Source organism: Colletotrichum truncatum, assembly GCF_014235925.2.
Source record: "Colletotrichum truncatum strain CMES1059 chromosome Unknown Contig_0003, whole genome shotgun sequence".
Lineage (NCBI taxonomy): Eukaryota > Fungi > Ascomycota > Sordariomycetes > Glomerellales > Glomerellaceae > Colletotrichum > Colletotrichum truncatum.
Genome location: NW_027222400.1, coordinates 6,580,820 through 6,593,939, shown reverse-complemented (window position 1 = coordinate 6,593,939; position 13,120 = coordinate 6,580,820). Strand labels below are relative to the sequence as shown.

Sequence of the window (13,120 nt, the reverse complement as noted above, 5' to 3'; positions counted from 1 at the left end):
AGTATCGTATATACACGCCGGCCCTCGCCGAGCTTCTCCCCATCTCACCCTACGCCCCCAGATACACCAATCGTCTAGGACTTGTTCTGCGGCGTAACGGCAAACGTGGGACGGACGAATCTGTAGACGAAAAATAGTTAGCCCTCTGCATTTCACCCTTTTCACCCTTTTCACCCTTTTCCCACAAACTGCCACCGGGGGGCAAAGTGAACACGCAACGTACCTCTCAGAGTGGTAGACCTTGGTGTTCTCGCCAAGAAGCTCCTTCTCTCTCGCCTGGTCGGCGTACCACCTGCGGACCTGGTCGCGGTCCTCCTCCGCCTGGAGGAGAGGGATGAGGTGGATGCGCGCCCACATCTTTTCTCTCGCGAGCTCGCTGTGACCCCGTTAGCATCTCCAATCCGTCCATCAGTGCCCTGCGTGAAACCGTCCGCCGGTGTACGGCTTGCCGTGCCATATACTCGATGACGAAACCCACATAAGCACGGAATCGTCAACTGCAGTATTTCCCGGCAAGACGCTCGTACAACGCGGCGGGCGAGGTACGGTAAAGGACCCAAAAAAGAGAAAACGTACTTGGCTTCCCGGATACCCTTGATGAGGTGGTACCATCCGTATCCCATCACAAGTCCCATACCAAGCAGCATCGTGCCGGGGCGAAATCCACGGGCGGGCAGGTTGCGCTGTTTTACCCGAGCAGTCAGCAGGCGTCCTTCAAGTTCTCTGTGTATATATATATAGCTCCATCTCCGGCAGAGCCCGATGCGTTCCCTCCGGTAGCCCGGTCCAAAAGTTCAATCCTGACGGCTGGGACACACGATTCCTCCGTTCAATGACCAATGACCTCCATCAATCATCATTCTTATCCCTCGGATCGAACCCTTAATACCCATCGTGCCGGTCATATCCGCCATCTCCCGCATCGAAAAATCCCCCCACCTTCTTGCGGCTCACGATAACCCCCTTCCCTTGCTCCCAACTCCTACCTCACCCGCAACAGCAACATGACAAACTCACCTTGTACTGCACAGCCTGGTATCCGCCGACGGGGGGCATATCCTGAGGCATCCTGGCTCAAATTGTACCTACCGACCCAACGCGGTCGGCTGCGATCGATAAATGGTTTTGTAGGTTTTGCGATTTCGGGGGCGGGCAAGGCGGGCAAAGTCGCTCGTAAAGTAGGGGCCTCCTGGGGCCAATTGACACACTCGATCGATAACCGACTTCGGGAAAGACTGGTTCGAGGGCGTTTGGCAATGTAAATCGGCGTCGGTCGTCGTCGAGCTTCAAGTTCTGGGTCAAGCTTTGGCCTGGGGGCCGGGGAGGGTGCCTGAGGTGATTATTTTCGGGACGACGGTGATTCGTTCGATTGACAGGTGATTATGTAAGGAACTGCCAGGTGCCCCACACACTACATTCGCCGAACCACACCGAACTCGGCATCGGTGAAGATATCCCTCGGTGTAATTTTCACGAGAAAACAAACATGTAGAACAGTTACTTCTTAGTTAAAACATTTAAGTTTGGACCACGGCTATATGCAGATATGTTGTACCTTACACCGCATCTGAATAGTCTGCTCGCGATCCCGAATCCATACTTTGGTCATAAATCCTACAGGTGTTTGCACATCTCAACTCCATGCCATGCATCGCCAACGGAAAAGGCTGGGTATAAACCAAATGAACCATAGCCAACCGAGTTTTCCACCACTACAAGAATCCTCTTTCGTCGTCTCTTGTTATATGCACTTCTTTAACAGTATGACACAGGAGCGGCCCGCTAGTCTTCTCCGGCCGCCAGTAGCTCGGCTTCCAGGTCTGCCTCGAGATCATCCTCGTCAAAGTCAGCCCCATTGTCGAGATTGACCCCTCCGTCGGGGACGAGGGACACGTCCTCCTCGTCGCCCGTCACTTGCGGTGTCGGGAGGCTGCTCGATTCGTTGTCATCGGCGTTTGGTGTCCTGACGGAACTCAATTTTGATGCTCCGCGGCTCTTTGCTACCCGCTGCTTCTTGGAAAGCGCGCTCCCGCCTTCGTCCGACGCGGTGTCGTCGTCCACGGCTTTCCGCTTTGTGCCGGTAGCGGAGTTTGTCGATGATTGAGAGGCCGGCAGCTCGTCGCCCGACTCTACGTCTCCGCTGCGACTCTCCGTGTCTGCGTCCGAGCTGTCGTCGTCGCTGCCGAGGAATTCCTTCATTTCGTCGTCGACGCCTTCCCAATCAAAAGTCTTGAGGCCATCTATTGGGCTGATTTGGCCGTCTTCGAACTCGGGCAACAAGTTCTCTTCGTCGCCGTCTTGATCATTATCGCCGTCGTCCTCGTCCGAGGCATCCTCGTCTTCTTCAAGAATGCGTTGCTCGCCCGTCTCGTCAATGATGGTGAGGTGTGGTCTTGATTGGTCGTCTCCGTCAAGGTCTGATACCGTGTCTGCGTCTGTCGTTTCCGAGGTGGCGTTGTGCGGCCGCCGGTCTGCAGGGTGGACCTCGACAAGATATGGTGTTTCGTCAACGTGTTGCCATTGGCTCAAGCAATCCGAAAGCCAGTTTTGGCTGACGATTTTGATGCTTGATATCCTTGCGGCCTGCCGAACCTTTTGTGTCCGCGGCCGCGATGTTGAAATCACCAGATGTGTCACCTTCTTCGATACTTTAGTCTGAATTTGGGCACCGAAGCTCATGGCCTGGATTCCAATTTCGGACTGCAAAACATCGACACCAAGCGGAACCAGACCGGACAAGACGATCGTAGTGCCCTCCAGTGTCGATGCTTTCATCGTGTCTAGGACAAACCCGACATCTGGTACAGCCGACAGGTCAATAGCCTCCTCGCCCAACTTCTTCTTGGGCGCCGACTGCTGGGGCATGGCAGCACGCTTCTCGTCGTACTCCTTGTAGAACTGTTCGTGTAGACGCGTAAGGTGTTGTTGTAGGTATATAAGCTCGGCGTCGTCATCACGGAGGACCTGTGACCTATGCTGGACTGTCATGACCGGCGCGCCGTCTTCTTCAATTTCCTGGGTGGCCTTCTCCTTCTCCTCATCCTCCTTGTCCAGAGCTTCCTGCATGTGGAGCAGAGGCCGATCCTTGATTTGTTGTTCCAAAGACTTCTCCTGCTCCTCGGTCTGGGCCGCCTGCAAGACCTTGTCTTCGCCGCTGCTCATGCTGACTAGCTCATCAATAGCAGACACTTTGCCGTTGGTCGTCGCTTCGGGCGCGGGGGCGATTGGTGGAGCCTTGGCTTCGGGCTCAGGTGGTGCGGGGAGAATGTCTTGTCGTTTGGGAAGGAAACTCGAGTTGATGTCACCGATGCCCCTGAAAAAGTCGTACGGTACGACCTTGATTAGGTTGGGGCGGTTGCGTGGCCACACGTCGGCTCTGTCGTCAATGATGACAACCATGTTGGTATTTACGGGGAAGAGGCGCTGCAAGCTCTTTGAGATCATGCTGCCGTTCTCGTCACGGCTGATGACGCGGTTGCCAAACAACTTTCTATCGGGGTCGACGATCTGGGCAATATTCATGGCATACGCGCGTGTTCCCATCGTGTAGACATGGAGCTCGTACAGCTCCGAGATCTTTTCGAGAAACTCCTTCAGACCGGGCCGCATCTTGATGTAGTACCAGCAGCCAGATGTGACCATCCCTCTGGGGCCCTCATCGTTCAATTGGAACTTCTTAACGTCTTTGACGGCCTCGTAATTGGGGTTCGTCGGGTCTTCCATCCACTCGCCAACCGTTGGCTCGATACAGGCGTGGATGATGGTCTGATCAAGATCGACAACGAGACTCAGCTTGCGCTGGCGGAGGAGTCGCTTCTGCGTATCATGTTCGGCGCGAGCAGCGAGGTCGCCGCTGACCATGAGACCAGTCTGGTCGTGGGTCATGTTGATGGTGGCGCGTTGGGTATCGCGTTGGTCGCTGGCCCAGTTGACCTCAGTCATATCCTTGCCGCAGATGGCACAGAGGCCCTGGAACTGAATCTCATGGGAACACGCCTCCTCGACGACCATGCACGGCGCGTCGCGTGTGAATGTCATGCCTTCCTTCAGACGCCATTCCTTGATGGTGCCCTCAGCAGGACTATCCCAGCCGACGACAGTGGTCTCCTCCTCTTGCCAGGTATTGCCGGCGATGGGATCGCCAACCTCGCGCATCCATTTGAAGGAGTACTCCAAGACGCTCTCTTGTTTTGTAATGGCATCGCCTGGTTTCTTGAGAATTTTTGTAATGGTAATTGGGTAGCGCAGTCTCGCGCCGAGAGAGAGTAGCTTGCCCATGGTGGTGGCAAGCTCTACTGGGAGGAACTATCTAAAAGTCTGCCGCCGAAGAGAGTAACTGGTTAGCTATGGTGACGCGCACGTGGAGAAGCCGCAGCAAGGGGAGGGAAGAGGATGAGACGGATGTCACAAGTTGAGCACCAGCGACTTTGGGGCAAGGTGAGAGACAATAGCAGAAAGTGCAACGAACCTAAAGGGACTTCCCCCAGTCACGATCAATGAGGGTGTCGGCGATGTCACCAGTCCCATGGCCCCTAAGCTATGCGCGCCGAGGTTAAGAGGGACGCAACAGGCGGGACAGCTCTGGAGCGTTGGGGGGCGGGCGGGCAGGTTGCACAATGACACGGCAGACAACTTGGGAGATGAATTTGCCTTGGCAACTTCAAAGGGAAGATGGAAAAGACGAGGGGATGAATAGGCGCGGAAGTCCGGGACGTGTTGGGACAACAACGACAACAGGACGGATCGAGGTATGCTGCACTTCTCTGGCGGGAGGCGCAATTGACTTTGGACGACAGGTGACGCAATTGGACGTGATTCGGAAAACAAGAAAGGACTTATAGTCGCGCCTTTCTTGAAAAGTAGATGGTGAGTTGTGCTTGATGATGCTGTTCTGAAAGCTTGAGTCTGTTTTTTTTCTTTTTCTTCCTTTTTTGTTGCAGTTGGTCCTCGTTTGAGGGAGGGAGTTTGAAGCTTCGGAATTCTGGTGGAGGCGTCTGAACCTGGACGTGGATGGGTGTGGGCCGCCACTGCTAATAGAGCGTGACGCAGGCTGCAAACGGAAAGCGTAGGTGAGGTAAGGTGAGGTCCGGTAAGGAAAGACCTAACAACTGGGGGGCGGCAGGTGAGTCCAGACGTGGGCGAAGTGGGGTCGGGACTTGCGGGAATGAGGCACAGGCCAAGCGGCTCCGGTGATTCGGAAGTATGTTATCCCGGATTTGTGGGTCACTCGGACCAGGTTGCGCACCGTTCACAGCTTGGAATGTCCCTTTTCTTTTCTGGCTGCGGCAGTGGGTACCCGGGCAGCTTCTTGCTAGGTGGGGTTTTTGAATTGGAGCTATGTGCGTGCGTGCCGAGGGACTGACTAGCAGTAGCTTGGGGGAGCACGGGAGGTAGGAGCAAGTGGCGGGTGTGCCAAGTAAGGTAAGGTGCCTTTTGTAGTGGTGCTGGACAACAAAGTACCGTCCGTACCTCGGATTCTTCGGGTGCTCAATATGAGAAGTAGTAATAGTGTTTGAGGATGATGGTGGTAAGGGTATTGTTGGCATACAGGTTGTGCAGCAGATGGATGCTTTTGTGAATAAGATGATTCGGTAATTGATGAAGAAACCCAATGACAGGTTTTGACTCTCTGACTCGGGTCTGCGGCCCTTTTTGTACGACACTGGAGAGCTTGACTCGTCGTGGTGTTGAGCTGCCTGTGTGGTGTGACGGAGATGTGTTGGTGATGATGATGCTGCTACTGATGGAGGTAGAGGTGCTAAAGTGAGGACAAACGAGTAGGTACCGGTACCCAAGAGACTAGGTACAAGTCCGCGTGGCAGCAGGTAGCGTCACTCCTAGCGGATAAGATCAGAAAAAAGAAGTGCCGTCAACCACTGTCAGCCGTGCCACCCCCTTCTGAAAGAGTGGGATGCTCTGGCCTATTTGTACCTGCCGTAGCATCCAGCCACCAATGTCGCTGATGCTGCCACCCGGCAGCAAGTGTGAACAGCTGATCAACAGTTGATGCCTGTCCTCTCCTCACTCGTTCTCGTTCTCTTTCTCTTTTTCATTCTCATAGCTCCTCTGCACCTCTTTCTTGTTTGCTGATGAGTCACGTGCATTTCTTCACAGACCTGTGCTTCTTAACATTCAAATCTGCTCACTCATGTTCCCTCAGCAGTCTCATTGATAACTATAGAATGCTCTGAGGCTGAGGCATGATTCAAGCTTTGTGCTCATTTTTCTTGTTCTTTTTTCCCCCCTTTTCCCTTCTCCTTTTACACCTGTTACTGTGTTTTCTTCCTTTCACTTTCACCCTCTTTTACTCATTACTGTTTACCATGTAAGCTGCTCCCTTGCATGTACCTGGGTGACTTATTAGCCAACACCTGCATCCGTGACTCGTCCTCCCCAGTGGCGTGAACTCAAGCCTCTCTCTCACATGAGCAACATGCCCCCCTTCCATTGTCTCCTGATGCACACCAACATCAAGAAACCACCCCATCTCGTCTATTCCTCCCCTCTGCCAACATTCCCTTTTATGCCATCACATTTGAAAAGTCGGTCCCCCAACTCTTTGCTCCCATAAAGAAAGTAAACCCACCACTCCATGACCCACTGCCCCGGATTACTCAATCGCTAAATCGTTGCGTGCCTGCCGTGAGGGAAGTATCTCTCGGCAGGGCTTGAAGTAGCAAACCTAGAGGGAGATGCAGCAAACACCATATTTATATAAATGGGATCATGACTGGTACTCCACACATCAATACTCAGAGCTGAAGCTCTATGTAAACATTGCACGTACGGCAGCTTCTCCAACAACAACGTACAGTAGGGCCAATAAAAAAGTCATAAATGAGTATTAATGTACTCTCTCTATCCACAAGTTCAGTGCCATGGTTCCCTGTCCCTCGGGCCTGTAAGCCACGCCGCGGTATAACCAGCAGTCGACCCCATCCGCCAGACTCCAATCCGATAAAAAAAAAAGAGAACCACTTCTCAGATTGTCTAGACCTGGACGCCAATCCTCTCCTGTTGTTGCTTGTCGACTTAAAATGCATTCTCAAAATAACTCCCAGTCCCCATCGTCCTCGTTGTCGTCGTTTGTTAACTCACGTGGTGTGCTGTCTTGAAGTGCCTCCCTAAGCGCAGAGTGATCCACATCCTAAGCGACCGGCTGCGAGGAAGGCGACCGAATAACTCTGGTACCCAATGGCTTCGTCTCTGGCGCTCCTGGGAGCGCTCCCATGTCTGACAGCTTCTTCGTCGTCATATCTGGGTCCGGCTCGTCTTTGCCTATGAACGTCCAGCTCTCTTCGGCTGACTCTTCGTCATCGTCTGGCTCGACGTGAGCGCGCTTGCCCGCTTTGCGTTTGATTAGACTCTTTGCGTATTCCATATCACGGTAGATGCACTGGATGGCCGTCTCAACACCGTTCTCCTATTGCACGTTAGCGTAATGCTTCACATCCTGTAGAACGGAGCTTCACTTACACTGCGAATCTGCTCGCCAAGGACGCGAGCCTTCACAATCATTCGGTCGTTGTGTGTCGCCTCCCAAAGCGCACGAGCAAATGAAATAGCGCCCCATTTCTTCAGGCAAATTCCGACACCAATATCCTCGACTCTGCTGCCGAAAAAGAACTGATCACCGAAGAAAGGCCTGATGATGGTGGGGATGCCGGCTCGCAAGCTGGCACCAGTGGTGCCAGAGCCACCGTGGTGGGCGGCTGCGTCAATCTGAGAAAAGAGCCAGTCGTGTGGCGCACTCTTGATGACGTGAATTTCAGGTGGCATAACTGGCTCTTCCTTTTTCGAAGCCGTGTCGTCTTCCTGCTTGCCCATGCGATCCGACCAGCCCTTGGACAGAATGCATCGAACATCGGCCTTGAGAACGGCGTCGATAACCTCCTGTGTCATCTTGGCTGTGTCATTCACAATGATGGAGCCGAACCCGACGTAGACGAGTTTCTTCTCGTCGGCTCTTGCCTGGGCTATAAAGTCTGTGAGCTCCTTGGGCGGCTCCCACTCGGTACCCTCGTCCAAGAACCAGTACCCAGTGACGCGGATCCAATCAGAAAAGTCCAGAGGCGGCGCGACAACGTATTCAGAAAAGTTGTACAAGAATGGAACCTTGTTCGGCTGCATCTTTTCGAGATTCGTGTTGGGCAGCTTCAGCGTGTTGTTGCGCCACCGGTTAACCTGATGTGCCGTCGCCTTCCAGAAAATGTTGTCAAACATGACGTACGTCATGTAGTTGTACGCACCACCCATCTTGTATTCGGGCATAACAAACGCATGAGGGTAGGCTCTGGTACGGGTCCATGGCATGGTGAAGGCGCGGAAGTAAGGTATTGAGAGTGCCTCGGCGATGTGAATACCCGCCATGGCACTGGGACTCTCAATCAGGAGATCTGAACCCTGGCAGGCCTCCCACGCTGAAACGAGCAGCTCATCCAGCCAGCCACGGAACATGGAGTTTGCTTCTCTCAGGAAAGCCCAAGTGAAAGTACCGTTCTCGATACACAGTCTCATCAGCTCGCCTGGATCACCATCGACCTTGGCAAACTCGATTCCATGACCCTCGATCCAGTCCTTGAACTCAGCATGAGTAGCAATTCGAGGCTTGTGTCCCTCCGCAATGAGGCCCTTGCACAACGCAATGTAGGGCTGAACGTCACCTCTGGAGCCGATGGTCAGGCAGGTGATTTTGAGGGCGTGGGGAGGCTTGAAATTCAGGAAGGAGGCCTTGGGGTCGTCAAAGAGAATCGTCGGGGCATCGCTGATGTTGGAACTATTCTTTGGCAACCGCAGTTCGTGATCATGAAATTCCTCAACCTGGCGGGCTTCTTTCAGTGCGTCACGTTCGGCCATTGCGTTTTCTTCGTCCTCTTTCTCTTCAATATCCAAGTCTCCCGTCTCTCTCAGGTATCGGGTCGTCTCTAAGCTTTGTAGTAGCGTAACGGCACAATCGTCTCTGAGTTCTGCCTGGCCAAACTCGAAAAAGACCTCCTCATGTCCTCGAATGACGACAACTAGGCCGGAGTAGCCGAATCTAAAGCCTTTTTCTTTGTCTACATTCTCAATGTCCTTGAGCGGGAGAATGAGTTTCGTCCTGGTTCCAGGCAACAAGCTCCTGAAGCAGAACGACTTGTCACTGATGTAAATTTTGCCATACAGTGGTAAAACACGCAGAATGTAGCCAAAGTAGGTCGCTTGGAGCTTTTCTGTCTCGGGCAGAGCGAAATGAGCGCGGAAGCGATCCATGGATGTCTGGATCTTGCCCTCTGCGTCCTCATACAAATCTTCATCATCCGTCTTGATCTCGGGCGGAGCATCATAGTGCTTCCGGCCACCTCGCCACATCCCAGATACTTTTTCCACGTAGCCCATGGACTCGGTAGCAAGCATCGAGCCCAATTTACTGCTCGTGCTGTTAAGATATTCGGCAAATGCCCCGACACGCTGAAGGGGAAAGGCACCCATCTTAGTAATGCTTTGCAGGGTTGGCGTTACTGGCGGCCTGTCACCGTCATTGGCGATGGAACCCGTCGTTGCTGCATGCTGGCCACTATAGGCAGCGAGGGCTGGAGGGTTTCGGGCATCTCGACGTTGGTGCTTCTCGATTTCCGTTCGGGAAGCAGACGCTGACCGGCGCATTGTGGGATTCTGAAAGACGTCGCTACCTCGCAGGATCTGACTGGCTGAAGGGTCCTCATTTGAGGATGCGACCATTCCCGAAAAACTAGGGTCCTCCATGGATGACTGCACGTAAGAATCCGTTGAGCCTTGCTTGTGCGGCTTGTGGCGACTTTCGTCCAGGCGGTTCCTGCTCATCGAGCGTCGATTACCACTAAAGCTCCGTCGAGGAGAAGAATCACGGATGATGGTTGACAAGTCCAAGCTTCGTCGACGGAAGCCCCTAAACGCGTCGAAGCTGCCGCGGGCACCATCGATGCTGGCTCGCGGACTGAGTGCAGAGGGGCTGTGGGCAGACATGGGAGAAAGCGTGGCTTTCACGGCCTCGGGAAGCTTTGATGTCTTTAGTCGGGGAGGAGCAACGGCGCGTCTGCTTCCGCTCCCGCTCATCGAACTGCGTGCTGAAGCTGCCGGCAGCTGCCCTTCGTACTCCCGTGTGGCCTTTTGCCGAGCAGCATCCTTCGCATTTGAGGATGCATCTTCGATGAGAATCTTGAGGACACTGATGGCATCCTTGCCAAAACTGAAAAAGGAAAAGAAATATTCGTCAATGGCGTAAGTTTCGTCGTTGTCAATAACACGAATCTTGCAAGTGTCGGCAAACTCAAGCATCTGTGTGTCCTCAATGTCAATCACGTTCTCAATGGGGAGCGAAATCTTAACGCTGTCGCCCTCGTTATGCGAGCGAAAAATGACTCTCTGCAGACTCTTCACCCATTCCTTTGCACTTGGCGCGCTGTCGGCCCTGAAATAATATGTCCGGTGATGGGTGACCACTGTAAAATTCAAGCCATCCTTCTTGTCCGTCACGCTCGCGGATATGCCATAGCGAAGGTCGATTTGACCGTGGGGGAAGTAGAGATTGGACGGGTCCTTGTAGTAGGCGAGGACGTCGCCCTTTAGACGGAACCAGTACCGATTGTACTTGGGATTGCGTTTGCCACTCTTGGATAGATAGCCCGATTTAACGACCTCATGCTAGCAATTAATCAGCTTACAAGTAAAAGACATAAAACCAGGGGGATCCGGGAGACAAACCGCTTTCTTGGGTAGGTAGGCATAGAAGCAAATGTGCTTCGCCGTGATGTACATGTAGCCCTGAAGCAAGACGCTTTGAAGCAGCCAGCAGGGATATTCTATGACGCAGTTAGAAACAGCTACGTAGACGTCACTGTACAGGAAAACAGAGTATGGGGTGGCATACCTTCAATAACAGTTTCAGGGTGGTCAAACTCGAAGATGTCTTGAAGACGGCGGGCCAGAGCGGTGCCGTTGGAATCGGCGGAGTCGCTGTATGCCATATTTTCGCCAGAGCGACGCTCGACATCGAAACTGGGTCTCGCAGACATCTCAGCCTTGGCTTCTAGCATTCTGCTCATGACGGGAGCAAGCCGGTAGCCTCCATCATCATCTTCTCGTGTATCATCAGCCACCTGTTGGGACGGAAGGGGCTCGGAAGCGTCACTGGCTTCTTCGGAAGTAGGCTCCAGTTTGGATGGTTCCTTCTTGGACTTGTGTCGCGGTAGACGAGGGAGCGAGGGGAGCGACCGAAGGAGTTTGTGACCCGATATTTTGCGCCGGTGCTTCTCGGTCTTGCTAGAGGAGTCTTTCTTTAAGACGGTGGTTTTCGCGACATCGGGTTCGTCGTTGCGCCGGCGCTGTTTGCGATGGGGAAAGAGTCCGTGGCCAAGGTGCAATCTACCCTCGTCGGCGCCATCATGGTGACGGTCTTCGTCGTATTCGCCGCCGCTTTCTTCATCGCTGGACTCGAACCGATCATGGAAGTCGACGCGGGACCCGGCGGCAGCAATAAGGCCAAAGATGGACTGGTTCATGTTCATGAACATGGGCGGTCCTTGAGTGGGCACCAAGTCCTCTTCGGCGGCATCGTCGCCTTCCTTTAACCTCTCGGGCAGCTCCATGGTCGGGGTATGAGGTTCATGGCGCTTTTTCTGAAGCTTCTTTCCTACGCGTTTCTTGATTTCCTCTTCTCCGCCGAAGCTGGTGCTCGAGGCACCAGCAGGGGCGGGCGGTGCCATGGCAATGATGTTTGCGCTTACGTCGAGAGGTCACAGTCGGGGCCGGCTCGGTGACACGAAGTCGCCAGAGGTTTTGTTCGTTTCGTCCTCGATTCGATGAAGTGGAGAAAGATTCGTCGGCCGGTAAAAGAGGCTGTAGGAGCGTCGCACGACGGAGGGGAGACGAGAGGAGGAGGGGGGTATCGTAGGCTATAGCGGGTACATTCGGGCGGCGACGATAAGGTTCGAGCTTGGAGAGGATTACAGACGAGGCGATGAGGCAAAACAATCGGCAGAGAAAGGTAAAGACGTCAAGACGAAATAAAGTATCCTCGGGTATGACGGAATTCGTATGAAGAGTAGGTATCTAGAATAGAAGACAGGCTCAGAGACGATTTGGGACAAAACAAAAGGACGGCAGCCAAAAACGACCGGTGCAATAGGTACGAATAAAGAGTTAAGAGGATTAGGTAAGGCTACGGTGATTCAATTAAAGGCAAGGTTAAGGTAAGGCAGGATGAGTTGATGACATCCGTGTCTGCCGGACTTTGGGGTTGGTCCAGGCTACAGAAAGACAAGCGAGGATCATGGATGTACACAGATACAAAGAGAGAAGAGGAAGACGAGGTGCATCCAGGGTGAGCAGGTGTTCAGGCAGAAGACACACACCCACACACACACAACACACAGCCCAGGTCAAGGTAAACTAAACCAATTACGTAGCTACAAGAAGCACAATGGGGGGAAAGGGGGCGAATAGGAAGAGTGGGAATAGGTACAGGAAAGAAGAAAAAGGGGACCGTCAGACACTGGGGAAGAAGCCCGTTTGTTTGGGCCTCCTTCGGTCGCGGTTGCATCTGCATTTGCTTTTTGCGCCAGTAAGAAAAAGGACGGTCGAAAAGGAAGCAGCACCTCGGTCAGGATGAAATTGACCGGGAGCGGGAGGCAAGTGCACTGAGACACTCAGTAGTCACAGTCAAGTCATTCGTTCTTACCCCCATACCGGTAGGGGACTGGACTGACTTACTGAGCGTGGCCAGCTGCCCGGTACTTTCCCACCTCACACCCCTCCCCATCATTCCCCCTCCTTCCCTTAGAGCTGCACCTGTGGAGACCACATGCAGGCAAGAGCCAGGTCAGGTCAGAGCTCTTCTAAAGGGGAGAGCCAGTACAGAAGGAGCCAGGGCAGATGACGGATAAAAGGTAGCTTACGTGCTTACGGAGTACCTTACGGATGGACACAGAATAAAGAGGTACACTACAAGGGCTTGCACTACACTACATCAGCATGAGCATGAGCAAGAGCAAAGGGCAAAGAGCAGGAGCAACACCAAGAGATGCCCCCTCTTCCCTCTTCTGTCCCTGTCAGGGGTCCAGTCATTTTCTCTCTGGTGGGGTTCATCTGCACCTGCCCAGCGCTG

At 53.5% G+C, this 13,120-nt stretch overlaps 3 protein-coding genes across 3 annotated transcripts; all 3 read right to left on the bottom strand.

The window, feature by feature from the left end:
• Positions 1–74: 74 nt before the first annotated feature.
• Positions 75–1,068, bottom strand: CTRU02_206715 (NADH:ubiquinone oxidoreductase 14kDa subunit (GRIM-19 protein); the record flags this gene model as incomplete). The annotated part of the gene is made up of 4 exons (XM_036732371.1): positions 75–120; positions 224–376; positions 577–683; positions 1,018–1,068. 4 exons carry the CDS (start codon positions 1,066–1,068, stop codon positions 75–77), a joined length of 357 nt encoding a protein of 118 aa, XP_036575847.1.
• Positions 1,069–1,782: 714 nt separating this feature from the next.
• Positions 1,783–4,278, bottom strand: CTRU02_206714 (RNA polymerase ii ctd phosphatase; the record flags this gene model as incomplete). The annotated part of the gene is made up of 1 exon (XM_036732370.1): positions 1,783–4,278. One exon carries the CDS (start codon positions 4,276–4,278, stop codon positions 1,783–1,785), a length of 2,496 nt encoding a protein of 831 aa, XP_036575846.1.
• Positions 4,279–7,147: 2,869 nt separating this feature from the next.
• Positions 7,148–11,720, bottom strand: CTRU02_206713 (udp-glucose:sterol glycosyltransferase; the record flags this gene model as incomplete). Its single annotated transcript, XM_036732369.1, has 4 exons — positions 7,148–7,423; positions 7,477–10,659; positions 10,720–10,817; positions 10,886–11,720. 4 exons carry the CDS (start codon positions 11,718–11,720, stop codon positions 7,148–7,150), a joined length of 4,392 nt encoding a protein of 1,463 aa, XP_036575845.1.
• Positions 11,721–13,120: the final 1,400 nt, after the last annotated feature.